General features: G+C 41.2%; 1 protein-coding gene across 1 annotated transcript; it reads right to left on the bottom strand.

The window, feature by feature from the left end:
- Window positions 1-745: 745 nt before the first annotated feature.
- LOC135306839 (pancreatic lipase-related protein 2-like) lies at window positions 746-17,314 on the bottom strand. Its single transcript, XM_064431412.1, has 14 exons — window positions 16,918-17,314; window positions 13,105-13,202; window positions 10,620-10,668; window positions 9,696-9,850; window positions 8,575-8,700; window positions 6,941-7,075; window positions 5,150-5,258; window positions 4,393-4,509; window positions 4,192-4,314; window positions 3,209-3,327; window positions 2,378-2,507; window positions 2,075-2,186; window positions 1,387-1,554; window positions 746-896 (listed from the first exon to the last, which is right to left on the bottom strand). The coding sequence occupies exons 2-14, from the start codon at window positions 13,105-13,107 to the stop codon at window positions 833-835; spliced, it is 1,410 nt and encodes a 469-aa protein (XP_064287482.1). The 5' UTR covers window positions 13,108-13,202; window positions 16,918-17,314; the 3' UTR covers window positions 746-832.
- Between the last annotated feature and the right edge of the window lie 1,711 nt (window positions 17,315-19,025).

Below are 19,025 nucleotides of genomic sequence, written 5' to 3'. Positions count from 1 at the left end.
TATTAACTCTTTCTTCCTTTTCATTAGCTCAAAGTTTGTGTTTTATACTTGGAAAAATATCCACTGCCTTGGTCTCTTACAGCTGCAGGAGGCTCACTCATGCTGTGCTTTGCAGAGCAGTAATGCTCATTTTAAATGTGAAATGGTCAGTCCCAGGTTTTGCAAACATGGTTACTCAGGGCTTCTCTTCAGGACTCTCAGTGGCCACTGCAAATATTTGTGTTTGAAATAAAACAGCACCCAGGAGCTGGGATTCAGTGTTTAGCTCCTTTTGAAGTGGGGAGCACCTGAGGTTTGCCTTGCCTGTCTTTTCCAGGCAGGTGCAGGTACAAAGGGCTGGCTCACCTGCTGCAGGAATCCTCTGAGCTTGTGCTGCTCCTGCCCCATCCCAGAGTGTCCTCTGAGGGCACTGCTCCCGCGTGGGGCTGGGAAACCCTGAACAGCAGCACAGGCTGCAGAAAGGAGCTGTTTCAGACCTGCAGGGCTGTTCTGAGGACACGTGTTGCCTTGAGAGTGTTTAATAATATCCCAGATTTATCTATCAGTGTGGTGGGACTCAGTTCTTGCCTTGAGGAGCAGATAGAGTGAGACTGCACAGTGTTTTAAATGGGTTTTAGCATCTGTCATTTCTGGTTGCTCCATAGTTACAAGCACAACAAACGTGGCTCAAACATGAGAAATATTGACATGTGTGTTTGCAAAGGACTAAAAAAAAAACCAAAGCGAACAACATTTTTTTTTTTAATTTGCTTTAATTTTTTGTTTCGTGCCAAGATTTCCATGCACAAGACTAAGGGTTTACTCAGCTGCCGTGTACAGACCTTGGGGACCTCTAGCAAGGTGTAAGTAACTGAGGCTCTCCATATGCCACAGTTCCATGGCCACAGAAAGTTGACCTGGGAAAGAAAAAAAAATGCTTGGATCAAGATTTATCTCTTTTTGCCCAATGAAAAATGAAAGGGTGCCAGCTGTCACCTTGAGGGTTGTTAGTCCAACCCATAATCCCACTGAAGGCTTCCTAATAGCCTTCTGCAAAGATTATTAACATCTGCTATTAACAGTAACAAGGTGGATTTCCTCCTTTTGGGGACCAGCTGTAACATTTGAGGTTTAATATGCTTTATCTTGGTTTGTAATTGTTTTGCTGTGGAAAAGCTAAATATTTCAAATTATTCATTGCTGTATTCCTTCCCAGACAGTTATTCCCTGGTGCATAGTCAAACATCTGATTTTTCTGATTTTTTTCTGTCCAAAGTGCAATGCCTTGTATTTTTCCTTATTGAAATTCACATTGTTGATTACAAACCGTGTGTCAATTTTAAGACCATTTCTCCATCTTTTCTCTCAGGGTTTTTCTCTTCTGAGCTCTAAATGGGATACACTTACCTATGTCCATCTGCTCCGTGTATTATATTGACTGTTCCTGCTCCCAGTCTTGCCCAGAGCAGAGAGAATATGGCTTTATTCCAGAGAAATTCAATTTTGGTGGTATTTTTGGGGTTAATTTCAACATCAAGGTACTGTGTGTAAACATCATCTTGAGAGAGGTCTCCACTGCAAATAGAAGGAAAAACAGCATCACTGAGTTTAACAGTTCAGAGATAACTGAAATAAATCACATGCTCCACATATTTTCATGTTTTCCCTTTTTTTACAATAGAAATTTGCATTTTTGGCGTTCTTTGTAAGAGCACAGGACACTGTACCAGGGCTCTGAATGAGGAGAGGATGAAAAGCAATACAGAATGCTTTAAATGTGCCCGTGGCAGGAGGCCATGGGGAGTGGCAAGAATGACACTGGGGTGTCCCCAGAGCCCTTGTGTGCTGAGTTTGCAGGGATCACTCACCTGGAGTTCAGAAACACAGAACTCATGGAAATGGAGATGCCTCCCACTTCCTTTTTACAACCATCCATCTGCCCTCACGGCTCTTAAGTAATAACTTCTTTCTTATCTGATGTGAAGCAGAATATTTGCAATGCAGGATGAGTGTTAGCACTGCTTAAATGTGTGGAAAGCATGCAGATTAGTGCTAGCAGCATTAAATACTGTAGAAAAATATTAATTTAACTTACCTGGCAACTTCATATTCTTTTGAGTTGCCCTGTGTGTCATAGTAAACCAGGTTGATATCTCCCCTCGTTTTCTTGACACCAGACAATTTGATAAACACTTTTTGTCTCCAAGCTGCATAAATAAAACCAAAAATAAATCCAGACTATCACTGGTGAGCTTGAATGCTGCATTTCACGAGTAATGTAGCATTTTCTGTCAGACTATTAGCAGTTATTTATAGAACAGCACAGGTGCAGGGCTGTAAATCACATCGAGGCACTTTTCAGACTTGTGAACAACTGTAACAAACCTTCTCCACTTACCAGCAAAAGGCTCATCTGCTGCTGTATTTAAAAAATACTTTTGGTCTACCCTCTTCAATTTTTCTGGGAATCTGTCAGCATAGTGCCCCATCATTGGACATCCCTCCTGTGGACATGGGAAACAGATTCCCTAGGGAAAATAAGAGCATCAGTTAATGAGGAATATTATTCTTCTTCATGCTAGCCCTTATGAAATTAAGGCTCCAGATGCTGTTCTGATCTTGCAAAGCTGTGGCAGTGCTGTGAGTTTTCATTACTTAACACCAAAACCTGATAAACTTGTTTTAGATAACGGCTCCAGCACCCAAGAGGGTGCAGAATGAGCAGGTTTGATGCCTGTGTTGGTAATAGCCTGAAACTTGCTAGCTCAAATAGTTTTCAGTTAGATTCTAGTGCAAAATACAGGTCAGCTTTATTTTCCTAGTCAAAGGGAACTTGCCTGCATTCACAAATGGGGGAAATGAAAGGAACAATGTTCATAAATGTATTTAGGTGCTCTAATCTGTGCCCAATGTAAACTAGAGATCAGTCAAGGATCAGTTCTGGAGGCTCTAAATGTAAGAATTAGTAGGATACATTTACCTAACTTATATTTCTTGGCATAAAGGTTTGGGGTGAGAATTCCATGAGCTTTCATTTTTGTCCCCAATTTTTTGGTGGCACCATTTATGCTTCAGGATTCCTTTTCCAGAGTGGAATAGTGGAACTGCTGTGTGCTGTGCTTCCCCCTACACAGCCACTCCATGGGACCCCAGCATCCAAGTGCTGGCTGCTCCAGAGACCTGGAATATTTGCTTTACACCTCACCCCTTCCTGGGCTGAAATACCTACTTTCTTAAAGTCTTCATACGAGTCACAGGGATATGCAAGGAATCCAGTGGGGTGGAGGATACTTGCAAAATAATACTCGTGGCTGCGTGAGTGGTGGCATCCCCCAAAGAGTGTAGCATCTGTTGGGAAAAAGTTTAAAGTTTATGAGCTTTGATAAAAAATCCTCCCATTATCCTCTGTAAGAGTTGCCCTTGTCTCACCATGGAAACAGCTCAGGCACAGAACAGAACAGCAGCATAGGCCTGTAATAATTTCTTTTTTTGGTCTGAATTTCTAGTTGCAGGAGAAATTGCTGGTTTTTTGTGTTTTGTCTGGAGAATGGTGTACCATTACCCTAAGATTTCAAGTGAGATGCATTGGTTTGCTATGATGTAATAGTCCCTTTTAAGAAGACAGTCATATATATATATATATGAGATATATATATACACATATATATATATATGAGATGTCATAGCAAGATAAGATTTAACAGAGCATCAAGAATCCACCAAACTGACTAAAATCTCTGAAAATAGAGAAGTCTCAGGTTCAGAGGTGAGGCATGTACAGTCCCTGGGAACACTCACTGCTTTTACCTAATTCATGACTTAGTGTTGGATGCCCTTTACAGCACCTGCAAGAACCCAGAGGTGGTGCTGTCATGCTGCTGATTTGGCCTTTCTCAGCCTGGAAAGTCTCCTGCTGGGGTTGTTGGACCTGCAGACCCCCTGCTTCCTGCCTTTTTGGGGTTTGCATCCAATTTCAAATTACAGAAGCAAAGCTTAGGCATGTATGACACCTCCTTTCCCTGCAGAGTTCTCTCTGGAGCACTGTTCTGTTCCAGCCTTTGTTGTTTCTTACTTCCTTTTTAACTTAGGAGTAAACAGGCAAAAAGCAATTTTCTTTTCCTGTTTTCCCCCAAACAATGGGCAATTTTCACAGTTCGTGTTTCAGAACTGAACAAAAATAAAGTATTAAGTGCGTTGGAATTGCATGTTTACCTGCAATGATGGCTTCAAAATCACTTTGCTTCATCTCTGGAATTAAATCAGTGCATCCAGGCATCACAGTTCCTCCATTTGGGAAAAAGTCCAGGTGCCCAGTGGTGTTGTACATCCCAAACCCTGAGACACGCATGGGAAGGTGTCAGTGTTGATGCCATGCCCATCCCTGCAGGTGCCCCCTGGCACAGGAGCACTTACCTGCTGCAGGGAAGTGAGCAGCATTGCTGTGGATAACATCAACAAAGTTTGCATCTGTAGGATCCAGCCTCACCTCGGGGGGAGTACCTTCAAAATAGGGCCCAGCAGGGTCTAAACCTAAGACAAACCCCCACATTTGTTGGTTGAGGGAGAGAGAGAAGTGTTGCATATGTTAATTTATCTTTTGCCAACTTATGAAATCAGATGTTTAGTTTTGCAAAAGGCAAGCCCAATAATGATGTGAATTCCAAGCTAAACTATAAAAATATGCAAATAGTATGGTTTTGTGAACCTTTCTGGAAACTTATTCCAAGAGAATATTTTTTGGAATAATTTTATGGAAAATACTTTTTTTCCCATAGATTATATAAGGGCATATTATATTACTAGGAAGGAGGCATTTGTTACTCACAAACTTATTACTGGACTCTAAAGATGTAAATAGGGAAAACTAAGGGTTCTTGTTGCTTTGTCTTTGGCTTGATGTAACCCAGTGAGTGATGGTAATGCTACAAACATGTTAGCTATGCTTGTCCTTGCACTAAAGAGTACTTCACCTAAACACAGAAAGAAGATGCAATAATTACCTATTGTAATTATATTTCTGAGAAGCACACATTTTGTCTGGTCTCATGACAGGTATCTCCAGCACTGCCAATAATTTAATTCCAGTCTACAGACCAGTGTGTGGCAGGTTTTTTTTCCTTTAAACACACGCTGCTAGCTCTGCATCTTGGTGAGCAGGGTTACCCATTACCTGTTATCCGTCGGATGCCTCGGACCCTTCTTCCTGCTTCTCCTGCAGTGTGTGCTCCCAGGCTGTGGCCAATTAAATGGATTTCGTAAGGGGAGTACCCGAACATTTTCTGATCATTAAAGTGGTGGTGGTGGTGGTAGGAGATAAGAACACAGGCTTTGAATAACAAGCAAAGAGAAGGTCTGACATTATGGGCCTCTGGGAACATCTAGGCCGACTTTCTGCATGGCAAACAGAGGGGGAGTTCCTTGAGTTAATTGCTGTTTGAATTACACTAAGAATTGACAGAAAAATGATCCCATCTGGAATTTTGCATGCATAGTGATGAAGGGTTCACTGTGGTAGTGTTGGCATATGCTTGCTGAATTCCATTATCCTGTGTGACAAAATGTGGACCATCTTTCCCATTTGGATCAATCCCTAATGTAATTTTCCATAAAAATGACCTTATTTTTCATTTATTTCTGCTACTTTGCAGTCGTTTTGGGTGGTTTTTTTTTTTTTTTTTGGTCACTTATCCATTCTCCAGATCTGTTTAGAATATGTGATCATATAATGAATAAGATTTTCACTGCCAAGCTCGAATGAGGTGACATCCATTCTCCTCTTAGCCCTGTACAAACCCTGCACTACTGAGATATTACACTTGCATTGAAGGTGGAAAGAGAGACAGAGGGGACGCATTCATTGGGTTTTGTAGCAACCAAAACCAACAAAGTTGCTAATTGCTTCAGTTTTTTACATTAAGTTTTGTAATGTGAGTACCAGAATTAAAGCAGATCTGGAGAATGGGTCTGTCTGCCTTTATTGTTACATGGCAGATTCCTCTGAGAACATTTTAGTGCAGTGCTTCCATTTACAGTGCAGCTAAACTTTTCTGACAATGAAACTTCAGAAATTTTTAAATTAGGAAAAGACAATCGAGTCTAAGCATCATTTATACATTTTTGTAAGGGAAGAAAGGGTGCCCTGGACTGCACATGATGCAGTAACAGAGACAGTAAATAAGAAACTGAGCCCATCTTCAAATGACCTGATATTTACACATAGAGGAGAAAGATCCAGAAGCCAAATGTGTGAGGCTACACATGATTTTCCTGGGAAGGAACAGTAGATTTTGGTAAAGTGTTCTTTGAGCCTCAGGTTCTTGCAAGGTTGGCTCATGGGCTTTTTCTCTTGCTGCACTTTAAGACGAACAACTCCTGGCCAGGGTCAAGTTCAGTGCCAGGCAAAATTCCGATTTTCAGCTGCTCCAAGTACCCCTGAGTCTTTCTGAAATCAGTGGGAAATGCTGCTGCACAAACCTTGCAAGTGTTCTGCACTCTGTGTGCAAAAGGGAACACCTGCCTTTGGGAAGAGGAGGCAGATGCACAGTTTATGGTGCCTGTAGGCAGCAAACATGGAATTATCAAGTAAGGCAGCTACTGCTCGTTTTGGTGGTGCTGAGCTGAGAGATGAATGCACTTCTGGCAGGGGTATATAGCACTGGGAAACTCGGGTTAGCACTGAACTCGCCTCATTTCCGTGGAATGCTGGCTCGCCTGTAACATCATATGGAGATATTGCCACCTACTGTCTCTAATTAATAGGCACATCCCCTCAGCCTCAGCTTCATCTCTGTCCTTCGAGGCTGTGAGGAGCCCTCACAGGGTTGATAATTAGTGTAATTAGCTGGATCCCAGCTGTACAGCCCTGCCTGGCCGTCCTGGCCCAGGTCCCAACCCAAAGCAGCAGTGTCACAAGCCCAGCAGGAGCACTGAGAATTGCAGGTGGTGGAGCAGGGTCTGTTACCTGCAGAGCAGTTATGAAATAAGCAACCTCAGCCCCCAGCACGCGGATGTTGTTCACGGCACTGACGTAGGTGCCTTTTGCTCCCTCTTTCCAATCCACAGCAATGCAGTTGATGTTTTCCACTTCCAGTAACAGCTGGCGTGGGAACACACAAAGCAAAGTATTTAAAGAAACAAAATAACAATCAGAGATTCAACTTAAACTGGACTAAGGATTAAAATGTAACATAATAATGAAGTTTCTCATTCTTTACTAAATGAGACTCTTCACTGTAGACTGTACCACACTGAAACACTTATTACAAGACAGAATGTAACAAGCCATTCCTCAAAAAAATATCAATTATGAAAACTGTAATAAAAATATTTTACTTTAGACACCATTTCTATATTTGAAATGCTTCTGAAATGCCATACAACTGCACAGTAGATTCCATGTACAGTATTGTGACTTTCTTTGAGGGGTGTTGGTAGTTTAACTGAATTGTACAAGAAGTATACTGTCTTATTTACCAACTGGGATTAAAACTGTGAAAGTCATGTCAGACTCAAAAAAATGTGGAGGAGAGAGGAAAGGTTCTATTTCAGCAAAGAAAGCTTTGGTCACTTTGGTACTGGGCACAGTTCTGCAGAGACAGTGATTTTTCCAGGGGAAGAATCATGTTAGTCTGCAGTTAGTTTTCTGTGAATGAGGCTCACTTAAGGTTTGAGATAGAACAAGGAGTGGTAACAAAAATTAATCCATGAGAAGCAGCTAAAGGTGAATGGCAAGGAAAACAGAAGTGAAACTGTAATGCATCTTGGACTCACTCCTCTCCTGTGGGAACCTACAAAAGTTTGTAGTGTAGAGAGCCAGAAAGAATTGCTGCTTCTTTTCAATTGAAAAAAGGAGAAAAATGAAATTGAGTGTTTCAGATTAAAAATGTTCATAGATTTGTGAACAGAAGTAGTGCTTCTGATTTGTGACTTAGTGGTGTCCTTTCCCAGCTTGGCCTTTTCCCTGCCAGCACAGAAGCAGCAGCAGGTAGAGCAGATCTTGTTTGTCTGCCAGAGCCAAGGTACACTCTGCTGGCTTTGTGGGAGCTTCCACATTTCATATTTGAAATGGTTTTCCTACCAGACTCTGTAATCAAACAAAACCAAAAATTTTGGTGGTGTTCTTACATTTTTTTGTTTGGGTTTTGTTGTTGTTTCAGTTGGTTTTGTTTGTCTCTAAGAACAAATAGTGGTGAACCAGGGTTGTATTTATAGACTGAAACTTGAGCTTTACAGTCAGGAGTGCCCTTGGACTGAAGGAAGGCTCAGTTTCTGCTGCTGGGAGCAGCTGTGAATTGGTGTCTAACCCCATGTCTGCACATGGGTGTAGAGGCTCTGTTCAGAGGGTAGCTCTGTTTAGTTATTGCCTTGATCTGATCTGCAGGGCTTGCAAAAGGAAATTCCAGAGGAAAACAATGTCAGAGAGGACCAAGGGACCTTGATGTGCTGCATCTTCCCCAGTGGGAGCACTGGTGTGTGTGAAATTGAACTCTTGGTTTGTATCTTCTGCTACCTAATGAGCTGTAAAATGCATGGTGGGCATTAATGCCTAAAGGATACCAAGAGGGCTGATGGGAGCCAGAGGGTACTGTCTCATACCAAGCACATTTCTACCACCCAGCCTGTTTTTCCAGTGCTGCCAAATCCATGGATGATGAAAGATGTTTTCCTGTGTGAGGAAAAATGTGACTTCTGGATTGTCGAGGAGTTTATCGCTGAGATCACCTATAGGTTAAAAAAAAAAAAAAGGTTTTATCTGTTCCTACTTTCAAACATTTTAAAAAGTCAGGTCATACCCTCAAGACTAAAGGGACTCTACCTTGACAGGACAAAGTCTGTGGTTTTGGAACTGAGAGACCAAAAATCTCATCCTTCTCAGTTCCACTATGGTTTCCACAGAAATTGAGCCCTTGTGGTTTTTGCTGCTCCCATCCTTCTGCATGGAGAACCCCTTTGGCAGGATGTGAAGCAACTAAAAGTGCCACATGGTCACAGGGTGTCTCTTGGCCTGAGGTGATGAGTTTCTCCAGGGAGCAGCCCACCAGCTCCACAATTCCTGCTCCAGCTTGTCCTTTTGCTGACCTGACCTTTGGCTTGAGGGTGCTGCTCTGCCTGCAGGCTGCAGCCTGTTTTCCTCATTAGCCACTCCAGAAGGGCTGGAAGAACTTCATGCAAGGGCTGCAGGCAGCAGGGGTGAAGCTGCTCTTCACACACTGCTGCAGGCTACTTAATTATCTATTTTTCCCTGAGAATGTTATCTGTCTGTATTGTTTTCAGACAAATACAGGGGCTGTGATATGAGCTCAGGAAGTTTGGGTGTGGATGGGCTGTGTCCTAGATCACAGATATGCTGAGGTTTAATGGGAAGTACTGGAAGCTGTATTTTGATTTATTTCATCAGCAACAGAAGTGCTGAGCAACCTGCTGATGAGTGTATCCCATGTGCTTCAACCTTCCTCAGAGACTTAAATACATGCAAAAGGTAGTCTGCCATAACCTATATCCTAAATTTCAGGAAAATACCAGGAAATTTCTTGTGCCCTACAGTTCATTCATAACATTTTTTTGGTGTGTTTTACCCCAAAGTATATTCATTAGTGTACCTTCAAAATAACTTCAGATTCTGACTTGTTTGCCTATGGTGACTGACACAGACTTTGTAACAAGCTAACAAATATTTTTAGATGCAGTCAGCTCTTGATGTTAAAAATAAATGTCACCTGTGAGTTATTTCCTGTTTCTCTGGTGTAGAGAGAGAAGCTGATGTTCATCTCTTCTGGAGAATCAGGCAAACCTGTCAGAAGCCTCCCTGGTACCCCAGACCAGGGTGGGTCATCTGTAAAACAGCCAAGCCTGGGGTAGCATACTTCTTTACCTAGAGCAGAAGAAACAACTTGTTTGTATGAATGACTATCTTGCTTGGTGATGTATTTGAGAGCAAAAAACTAAGGATTTAAGTTTATTACTGGTTTTGAAATTAATTTTTAAAGGTCATTTATATGTCCTTTGTGTGCATTGCATCAAGTGGGAACACAAGCAGAGCTAAATAAACCAAGTAAAGACCCACACAGTATTTGGACACCACTTTCTAGGCTTGTAAAGGATTAGTTCAGTTCCTTTTTAAAAACAGCCTAGTAAGAAATGCTTGTTAGAGTTGCTCCTGCATACCCTCCACTCCAAAGCATTGTGTCTCTGTCATGGGAATGAAGGCAACCTTGTACAAAAAATGATGTGAATATTTCCTTCAATATAGTAGTTTTTTCTAGATCAAGTGGGTCTCGTGCTCACTTACACTCAACTTTTATGTTTTAGCATTGGTATGCTGAACACCCTGTTGCTGGTCATTTCTTTGTATAGAGCAGCAATATAAAAACAGATCTTGCATTGCCTTGGTAGAAATAGGACATGCAACTCTGAATTTTTCTGTGGAGAAGAGCTGCACTCTTGTGCTCTTAAAAATAAATTTTAAACATAGCAGAGCATTTTAGCATTAGTTCCATGAACTGTAACAGACATTGCCCTACTATGACCCACCAATCATACTACAATTTCAATGTAAAGGAAAATAACAGTCATCATCTGCTATGTACCACTTCATCTGAATCCACTTTCTAGTGGCAGTATTTAAAGATACTATTTCTCACCTGCTACTCTGCCAAGGAGGTAAAATGCAACAATCCACATTCCAACCACCTAAAACAAATTGAATACACAGGTTAAGCAATTTATTTTGAGTGGTTTTTTTTTTTTCCTTTTTAAAAGAGTGTAATACAAAGAGGAATAACCTCACACATTGGCCTGTGCACAGAGGGGACCCATCAGCCAGAAGGAGGCCTGGGGGTCCTGGCAGACACCAAGTGACCATAAAACAATGTGCCCTACAGCCAGCAGCATCCTGGGCTGCTGGAGGGGCAGTGTTCCCAGCAGGATGAGGGAAGGATCCTTCCCCACCACTCAGATTTGCTGTTCTCTGCATTTCCTGCACAGACAATACTGCATGCAGGCTGCTGCTGGAGTCAGTCAGATCACAGCATCCTGATTGTTTTTCCAGCTGTGGTGGGAGTGGTGAGAGGTGTGGTACAATAAGCACAGTGGTACACGTAACTTGTTGAAGTCTGCACTCTTGGCAGCTTAGGCTCCTCACTGCAAGAAAAGCCTTGGTCAGATTCCTTTCCCCTACACTTTCCTTACTGGTCTTTTCCATGGCAGATCTTCCATTAATTTCACCTCCTCCCCTCTTGTTTGCCTCAGTCACTGTTCTCAATTTCCTCTTTTAGGTGTTTCCTATGGCACCCACATCCCATTTCCAACATACTGCTTTACTTTCAAACCAAAAGTTTAAAGTGTCCCCTGGCCACTGGGACAGCTCATTAGAAATATTAAGAAAAAGTGGTAAATTCACTAGTTATAATCTCACTATGTGCATAGCACTCTCCAAGGGATGTTTTTACAGATGTGAGAAAGCCAGAAACACAACACTGCAAAGGTCCCTGATGCTACAAAATGCTTTCAGAAACAAAGAAGAAAAAATTGGGAATTTTACAGAATTTGTCCTTGAAGCTTGTGTGACACGTGTCGACAGGAGGAATGTGTGATCCACCTTGTGCTTGTTTTTGATGGAAGTGGGATTACTTGGCTGTAATGACATGGTTTCCTAACAAAGCCAAACAGGATAGGTCAGAGCACTCTCTAATAAACTCTGAAGTCCCTGTTTGGTAACAGCTTGTTTTGTTTGTGTGTTAGGGCAGAGGAGTGAGGATGAATATCTCAGCAGTGAACAGGAGCTGCAAAGTGCAGAGCTGAGAGGAATCATGGAATTTCCTCAGAAATACAACTCTGATCCTAAACCCAATTTATTGATGTAGTTACCAGAGAGGAAAACTTCTGCTCGAGGAGAGCGGAAAGCAGAGAGGAAGTCTGGATGTAAAATAGGAGAGAAAAGGATCAGGAGCTATTCTAAGCAGCTGGTGAAGGGCAGGAACAGAGAGGTCCCAGCTGTTAGCCAAAAGGAGCAGCTCCATTCAGCTGGAATGTCTGTCAAGGTGCCCATCAAATTGATGAGAACCTGATGACAGTGCAGGAAAATCACAGCTCATGTGGCTCATCAGATGAATGGGAGAGCTCCACAGGATTTCTTAATATTAATGGACAGACCTCACACCCAGGAGATGTACAGTCCCTGTCAGGAACACAGAAAGAAGAGTAGAATTTCTTTTCAGACCTAGAATCTGAAAGGCAAGTAATGATTTAAGGAGAATGTGGGAGATTGCTGCCAAATAAAAGTGGTCGGCAATTTCCTTCAAAGGATCTTCCTTTGAAGGCAGAAAATAGAAATGAACATGTAGCCAGGGAAATAAAAGGAGTAGCAGAAATTTTATCAATTGTGGAATGTTGATACATTCTGTAATTAAGAGGGTTGTAGTTTGGGTAGAAGATAATTTTTTACCGGGAAGCCTTTATGTATCAGCCTATGTTAATGACAAAAATATTGCAAAGAGGTTAAAAAACTATGTAAAAAGAGTTCAGGCAGCATGCAATTTGGAAATTCCTTCACTGGGCATTTAGGAGGCGTAGTGCTGAACAAGAGGAACTGGAAGGACTTGTTTGTGAACGTGAGCTCAGCCTACCCTGTGCTGCTGGCAGGAGCTGCTCAGTGCTGAGCTCAGGTGACATCTCAGTGCACAGAAAACATGAAAAACCCACACTAAATATTCTTAAATTGATGCTCAGCATAGAAAAAAGAAAATTGCAAATATTCCCAGCCTGCTATCCCATCGTATAAAAGGTGCACTGGAGCAGTGGTGGCTCCTCACAACAGGACATCAAGTCACCTTCAGGACACCGTTGCTCAATCAGTGACTCATGGGCCACGGTGGAGGTTGGGGAGATACGAGAAAGTCTGCATAATGACTGTCTGCAGTGCATTTTTAAGTCCCACACATGTACCCACACACCTTCCTTAGGACATGCACACAAGCAAGCACACAGAGCCTTAACGAGAAGCAAGGCCAAATCTCAGGAGTTCTCATTACCAGCATTTTAACCCAATGATTTCACTGCCATAAACAGATTTTTTTAACATTTTAAACAACATTTGTTATGTGTTGAATTGCTAAGAATTTTACTCACCATTCTCTTATGACCCTTGTTATCTCTTTTTCTGGTGGGCAGTACCAGGATATAAAAATGGCTGCTGTTTTCTTTAATGAAAATTGGAGGGATTTATGCTGAAAAAAAAAGTAATATAAAATAAATTAAAAACCCGTGGATAACTTGGTAAAGTGGAAGAAATTAGAAGAAAACAGGGGGCAAAAAAGAGCAATATTGGTAATTGGGAATTAATGGCTAAAAGTGACACAGATTTCATAAGGAAAATAACAATGTCAACATGTATAATTTATGGGAATTGGAATTAAGGAAAAATATTTGATGCATTTGATGAAAGAATTAAGAAGATACAATGGTTTTTTGTCTGTCTTTACCAAAACCAGGTGAAGTTCACAGCAGGAAAAAAACCAAAAAAGAATTCACAGTGATTCTCTGTTCAAACAATCATTTCAGATCTGATGTCGAATAGCTGTTGGAGCTGGAAATTCAAAAATCACTGGACTTCAGTAACTCATAGCTGAGATTCTTAAAAAAAATAAACTATCAAAAAACTATTGGTATTTTTTGTTTCAAGTTATTAATTTGTAAGAAAAGTCCAGATACATAATTTGAAGGAAATTAATATGATATTAGGTAAAAACTAGGATGAATGACCTGAGGAATTTCAGACCTGTGGAATTTCAGTCCAGTATCAGTTTAAGGCAGAATAATGAAAATCTCCACAGGGTAGTTTCTCCACTCATGAAAGAAAAACTGTAAAAAACTGTTAAAATATTAAGCTGTGTAATTGCATTCACTTAAATGACATGACAAACTAACTGACAGTCTTATAAGATCAATATTTTAAGCCACATGATACTAGGATTTTAGGAAGATATCTGCCACTTGATATTTTGATTAAGAAAGTAAAATTGTATACATGCAATACTACAACAGTTAAGTGGATTAAAATTAAACGCATGGATTAAGTAGATTAAAAATTGAGTAATTATGGCATTTCAGGCTTTAGCTGGAAGAACTAGAAGGCAGCTCCTGGATTTACAAATACAGTTCTTGCTTGTGAACCATCATGTCATATTATATATAATATCTTATCATATATCATATCATTATCATATCATATATCAGAGCTTATCATGATCAAGGTGTGATTTTGGTTTTTTTTACTCACTGCTCATGCTGCATCATCACTGACAAAGGTTTTAGAGGAATCAGTTTCTGGCATTACACTGAATGCCAGCTTTCCACACTGCTATTACTGGACATGAGCTCAGACTGAAGAAATGCTGACATCTAGGCTAAAGTATAGTAAAAAAGTACAGCTTTTGGATGTAGGATTGTTTTTTGGTGTTTGGAGAATTAAATGCTGTCACACTGCATATCATGTTTGCAGATCTGAGGTGAACATTTGAGGAAGCTGTAACTGAAAAGACCTTTAAAGTCTTGCTAATGTATTAGTAGTGACTTTTGAAGTGACGAGGAACTGGTTATTCTTTGTTTCCACATATAAAATTGGGAGAATACTACTTTCCAATTTTCAGGTCTGCTTTATCCCCTTCAATACTGAAGTTTAAGTTCTCTGCCTTCTTTCAGGTCCTTTTGATGTGTGATTTTTTTTTTCCATTTTTTTTCTTGCCTTACCACTCCTACCATACTTCCTATATTTCCTGCACTGGCACTGTCCTTAAGCAGAGAATATCTTTGCAGTTCTGTCTTCTCACGGTTTTATTTAAGTATTTTTTATTTTTCAGCAGTTAAATTGTGAATCAAAGAAAGGAGGAGAACCCATCCAGAGTTTAACATATATGCTTTGGATATAGGAGTTGTAGGTTAAATTTCTTGTTCTCCCAGCAAATTCTTACATGACTTTGAGTGTGAGGCATTAAGATAACTACTTGGACACCCAAGTATTGAACATTACTTTAAATGGTAAAAGAAAGAAAATGAAAAAAAAAAATTACAGTAGTATTTTTAGGCCTCATAATGGGGATATCATGTACATATTTATCCTTTATTATATATGCAAATACCTGAAAGTAAAATATGGTTTTTAGTTGTTTCATTTAATGTAATTTTGTTGTTCAGCCCACTCTGTACAAGCACAGAAGGAATACCATTTTTCCTAGGCACAGCCCACTGTCAGTGGCTCAGGCACACTACTTGAGCAGACTATTAAATAACTATCAAATACTCAAAACTAGTGTGCAGAGTATTGAGGAAAATGCTGGTGATAAGTTGTGATAACTCAGGTAGCAGAGTAATTGGCATAATTGTTAAAGACTTAATTTCATCTCCAGCTCCTCCCCATGAACCCAATGCAGGGTCCTGATTCTGGATGAAGTTCTTTGACACTGCTTCAGTACAAATGAGCAATAACAAGTAAAAATCATCTTGGCATTGGTCAGGCTCCTTTCCTGCTTGCTCACCAGCTTTTAGGTACAGCGAAGTTCTGCAGGAGGATACTGACCTTAACTGAACAGCTTTGGAACACACAAATGTAATATTAGAGAAATCAATTTTGTGGCAGAGCAAAGATGTGCAGAACCTTTTGCAAATTTTCTTCATCCAAAGCACCCCATACAAAGTAATAACCATGGCAAGGCAGGGCTCACACACATTGTCTGGTCTGGGTAGGAGATTTTTCTGAGTGCCAGTTGACCTCTTAAACTGAATCTGAAACAGTGGACTAGGACATTGACCTGAATGACTCAGAATAGTGATGCAAATTATTTTCTTCAGGCATTTAAAGTGGGAAGAGCTCCAGTAAAAGGTTAGGTAGGTATGTTGGAGGGTGCAGTAAGATTTAAGTTGTTTGGGTCAGTTCCTTAGAGCTGGTGAACAGGAAATTGTAGGATAACATATTTAATGAAGAAGACATATTTAATAACGAGTCTGGCTTCCTACTGTGCAGTATTTGCTCAGATTTCCTAAATAATAGGGTCCTCACCTGACCTTACATGGTATCCATACATTCAAGTTTACAGAGATAATTATGATAATTTAATCTGACTACAAGCATCATAAAAAACCCAAAACAAACCAACAACAAAAGTGATTCAGTTTGGGGAAGTGGCTGTGCCAATTCTGAGTAACCAGGGAGCCTTCAGCTGACCTGCAGCCACCACCTGGCCACTTGTCTGTCCTCCCTGGATGATCTCCACTGTTTATCTCCATGATTAGGCTGCTTTTAAACTTAGTCAACTCCAAGACCAGCACTGTTGTCTTTTTGTTGTCCATTTTTGAAGTGCAGAATAGCCCTTGTCAATGACTAGTTCAAGTTCCCCTGTGCACAGTAGTCTACCAAAAAAAGTCTCATTTTTCACATTCTTCCACAAAACAGCTCTAGAATTCTTCCGCATTTCCAGTCTCCCTTTAAATTTTCAGTGCTCCTAATAATTCTTAAATATGTAGCCTGTTTTATCCTCCTTTGTAATTTCTGCTGCTACTTGTGTTTTAATGCATTTTCCCTTAAAAATGAAAGATGTCCAGCCACCATCTGCAAATACTGTCATTTTGTTCTTCCTTTAAAAACAGGCATATATTGAGTCTCAGATTACCTTAGCCCCACTGAACCCACCCTGTTTTCCTAGCTGCACTGCATTGTCACAGCCCTGAAATTCTCATCCCCTACTGGGATTTCCTGGAATTGAAAAGTTTTAAGCATGGTAGCTGCGGCCCAGGTCCCTCTCTGAGTGCTGCTGTTTGCTTTTTTGCATGTTCACTCAGACCACACCGCTCAGCCTGGCTATTTTTAAGCTAAGGAATCCTTGGAGTCCCGACCTACAGCTCGTACAGACACTCATCCCCAAAGCCCAGCAATTTTTCAGCACTTACCACCGTGAATGCAGAAGGGGCTGGTGCTTTGCAGGCTCTGTTCAGCCAGCTCCCTGGCAGATCCTGGTGGCTGCTGGCCTTTTTCACTTGGAATCAGCCCCACGACAGTAGGAGCAGACCTGCCCACACGGTGTCTAATTATAGGCTTGGTGTGGGTGAGTGAGAGCCTCTGTAAGAGTGATCCCCTCAGTGCTGGGTATAACAGATGTTGCCTTTTCTCGTCTCTCTTTGTGTGTAATTCAGCAACATTTTCCCCTCCTGAAGTTTTGTTAGTTTGAAGAAAAGCAAAATGAGGCTGTTTGAGCCCCTCAGAGGGGTTGTTGTGTGTGACATTGATCCCAGCCAGCATGGAATGCTCTCCTGAGTTACCTGCTTATTGTGAGCTCCTGTTACAGGTAATGACTGACCCTCCACTGCTGGGAGTTCAGAGCAGGAGCTTTATTTCCTTGCCCTGTGTCCTCCCCAGCAGCCACCAGCTGTCTTTTTGTTAGCTGCCTGGTGAACATGCCTTGTCAAAGCAAACCCTTGTACATTTTCATACAATCAAACCTCTTTACATTTTAATTTTTTTTTTTTTTTAAATCAAGGGAAGACTAGCTTCTTTTAAAAGAAAGGAATAGGAAAAATAGTCTTACAGCTTAGGGGCAATACAATACAAGTATCTGAGCTTTTACCAGTGAAGTTCCTCAAGCTGTGTCGACCCACTACCACTTTGTCTAATCTGTGCCCTCTTAGGCCATGTGGGATTTACACGTTAGGTGTCTCTGTACCAAGCTCTCTTATCAGCTGGCATGCTGGATATAACTGGTGTAAACTGACATTATTGTGATCCACCTAGATCAGAGAAACCACAGGCACTTTCATTCAAAGTTGTTCCAGGAGAAGGACAGGGTGATGATAATCATGTCATTCACCTTTTCATGACTTGTCCATCATGTAAATCCCAGATTCTCTCCTGTGCTCTGGAGACTGTGAGTCACAGCCATGTCAGAACCCAGTTGTTCAGCTCCTGAGCAAGGCCTCACGTCCCTGCAGTGCTATCTGCAGGATGGGTGCTGCCATAATCACCTGGCTAGGAGACTGTCACCTTTAATCAGGGGGTGGTGCAAGTGCCTGAGGGCAGGAAGTAACTTGGGCTGGGTCTGTGGTTCACATAAGGAGCCAATTTGTGGTCCTGAGATATGTGCATTGCCTGAAAGAAGATATTTCAGAAATTACAGCCAAAAAAAAAAAAATGTTTCTCCATATACTGAATTGCATGTAAGGCAATCAGCCTGCAAGGCATTGGAAAAACTGAGTCAGGAGTGTCTGTCACTCCCTGTGGGACATGGAACCTGCAGGAATGTTTGGGTCTGGGTCTGGTTCTTGGCAGAGTGGTGCAAGGCAGTGCCATACACGAAAATAATCATTAGAAAGAAGTCTGAGAGGAATGTGGAGGAAGCACTGGCCAGTAAGGGACTGCATCTCATATTTAATTTCTGCTTACACTGACAACGTGTGTGTAATTTCAGATAAGACAGAAGAGATCCAGCTAATAAGAAATTCTTGACACTCGAGTCTATCCTCATTGACTGGAGGTGGAGGTTTGGCAGCACTTATGGGACACATTCATTGTTCTGTCCAGAACAATTCAGCTCATTAGATAGATCTGGGGAGGAATGAGTTTGGGTACCCAAGGAAAAGAGATAAACAATGTCATGTGCCCTCATGTGCCTCGTGTCAAAATTCTGGCATGTAGCTGAAATGCAAAGCAGCCACTGAATCTGGTGCCTCTGTTTATGGTGAGACACCTTCAGAATCTGATGGACATCTTTGTGTGGTGATCAGACCCCTTTGAAACATTTTAAGGGGACTAGGATTTCTGGATATGCTCAAATATTTTGCTGTTCTTTCCACAGAGTTAGTCTTTGTGTGAGAGTGCTGAAACTGTGACACTGAGTTTCACTGTCGGTGTATATCACAGAGAATACATAGTGCTGTGACTAAATTAATGTATGCCAGTACAACAAAACAGAATTAATAGCCAAAGTACTTGCTAACCCATATTGTGGGCTTTTGAGGTGTAGCTCCTTTTAGGAATAGTAATTTTTTCTGGGCCTGTTTCTATG

This window comes from Passer domesticus, chromosome 8, assembly GCF_036417665.1.
Source record: "Passer domesticus isolate bPasDom1 chromosome 8, bPasDom1.hap1, whole genome shotgun sequence".
NCBI classification, from domain to species: Eukaryota; Metazoa; Chordata; class Aves; order Passeriformes; family Passeridae; genus Passer; species Passer domesticus.
Note: the sequence above shows the minus strand (reverse complement) of the source record. Positions and strands in the feature narration are given on the sequence as shown.

What these genes read in the sequence shown, in the direction of transcription:
- LOC135306839 (XM_064431412.1), bottom strand. An exon ending in TGCTCACTTCCCTGCAGCAG is followed by an intron (nt 4,315 to 4,392) that starts GTAAGTGCTCCT and finishes TGCGTGTCTCAG; the next exon opens with GGTTTGGGATGTACAACACC. An exon ending in AGCAGATGAGCCTTTTGCTG is followed by an intron (nt 2,187 to 2,377) that starts GTAAGTGGAGAA and finishes TTATTTATGCAG; the next exon opens with CTTGGAGACAAAAAGTGTTT.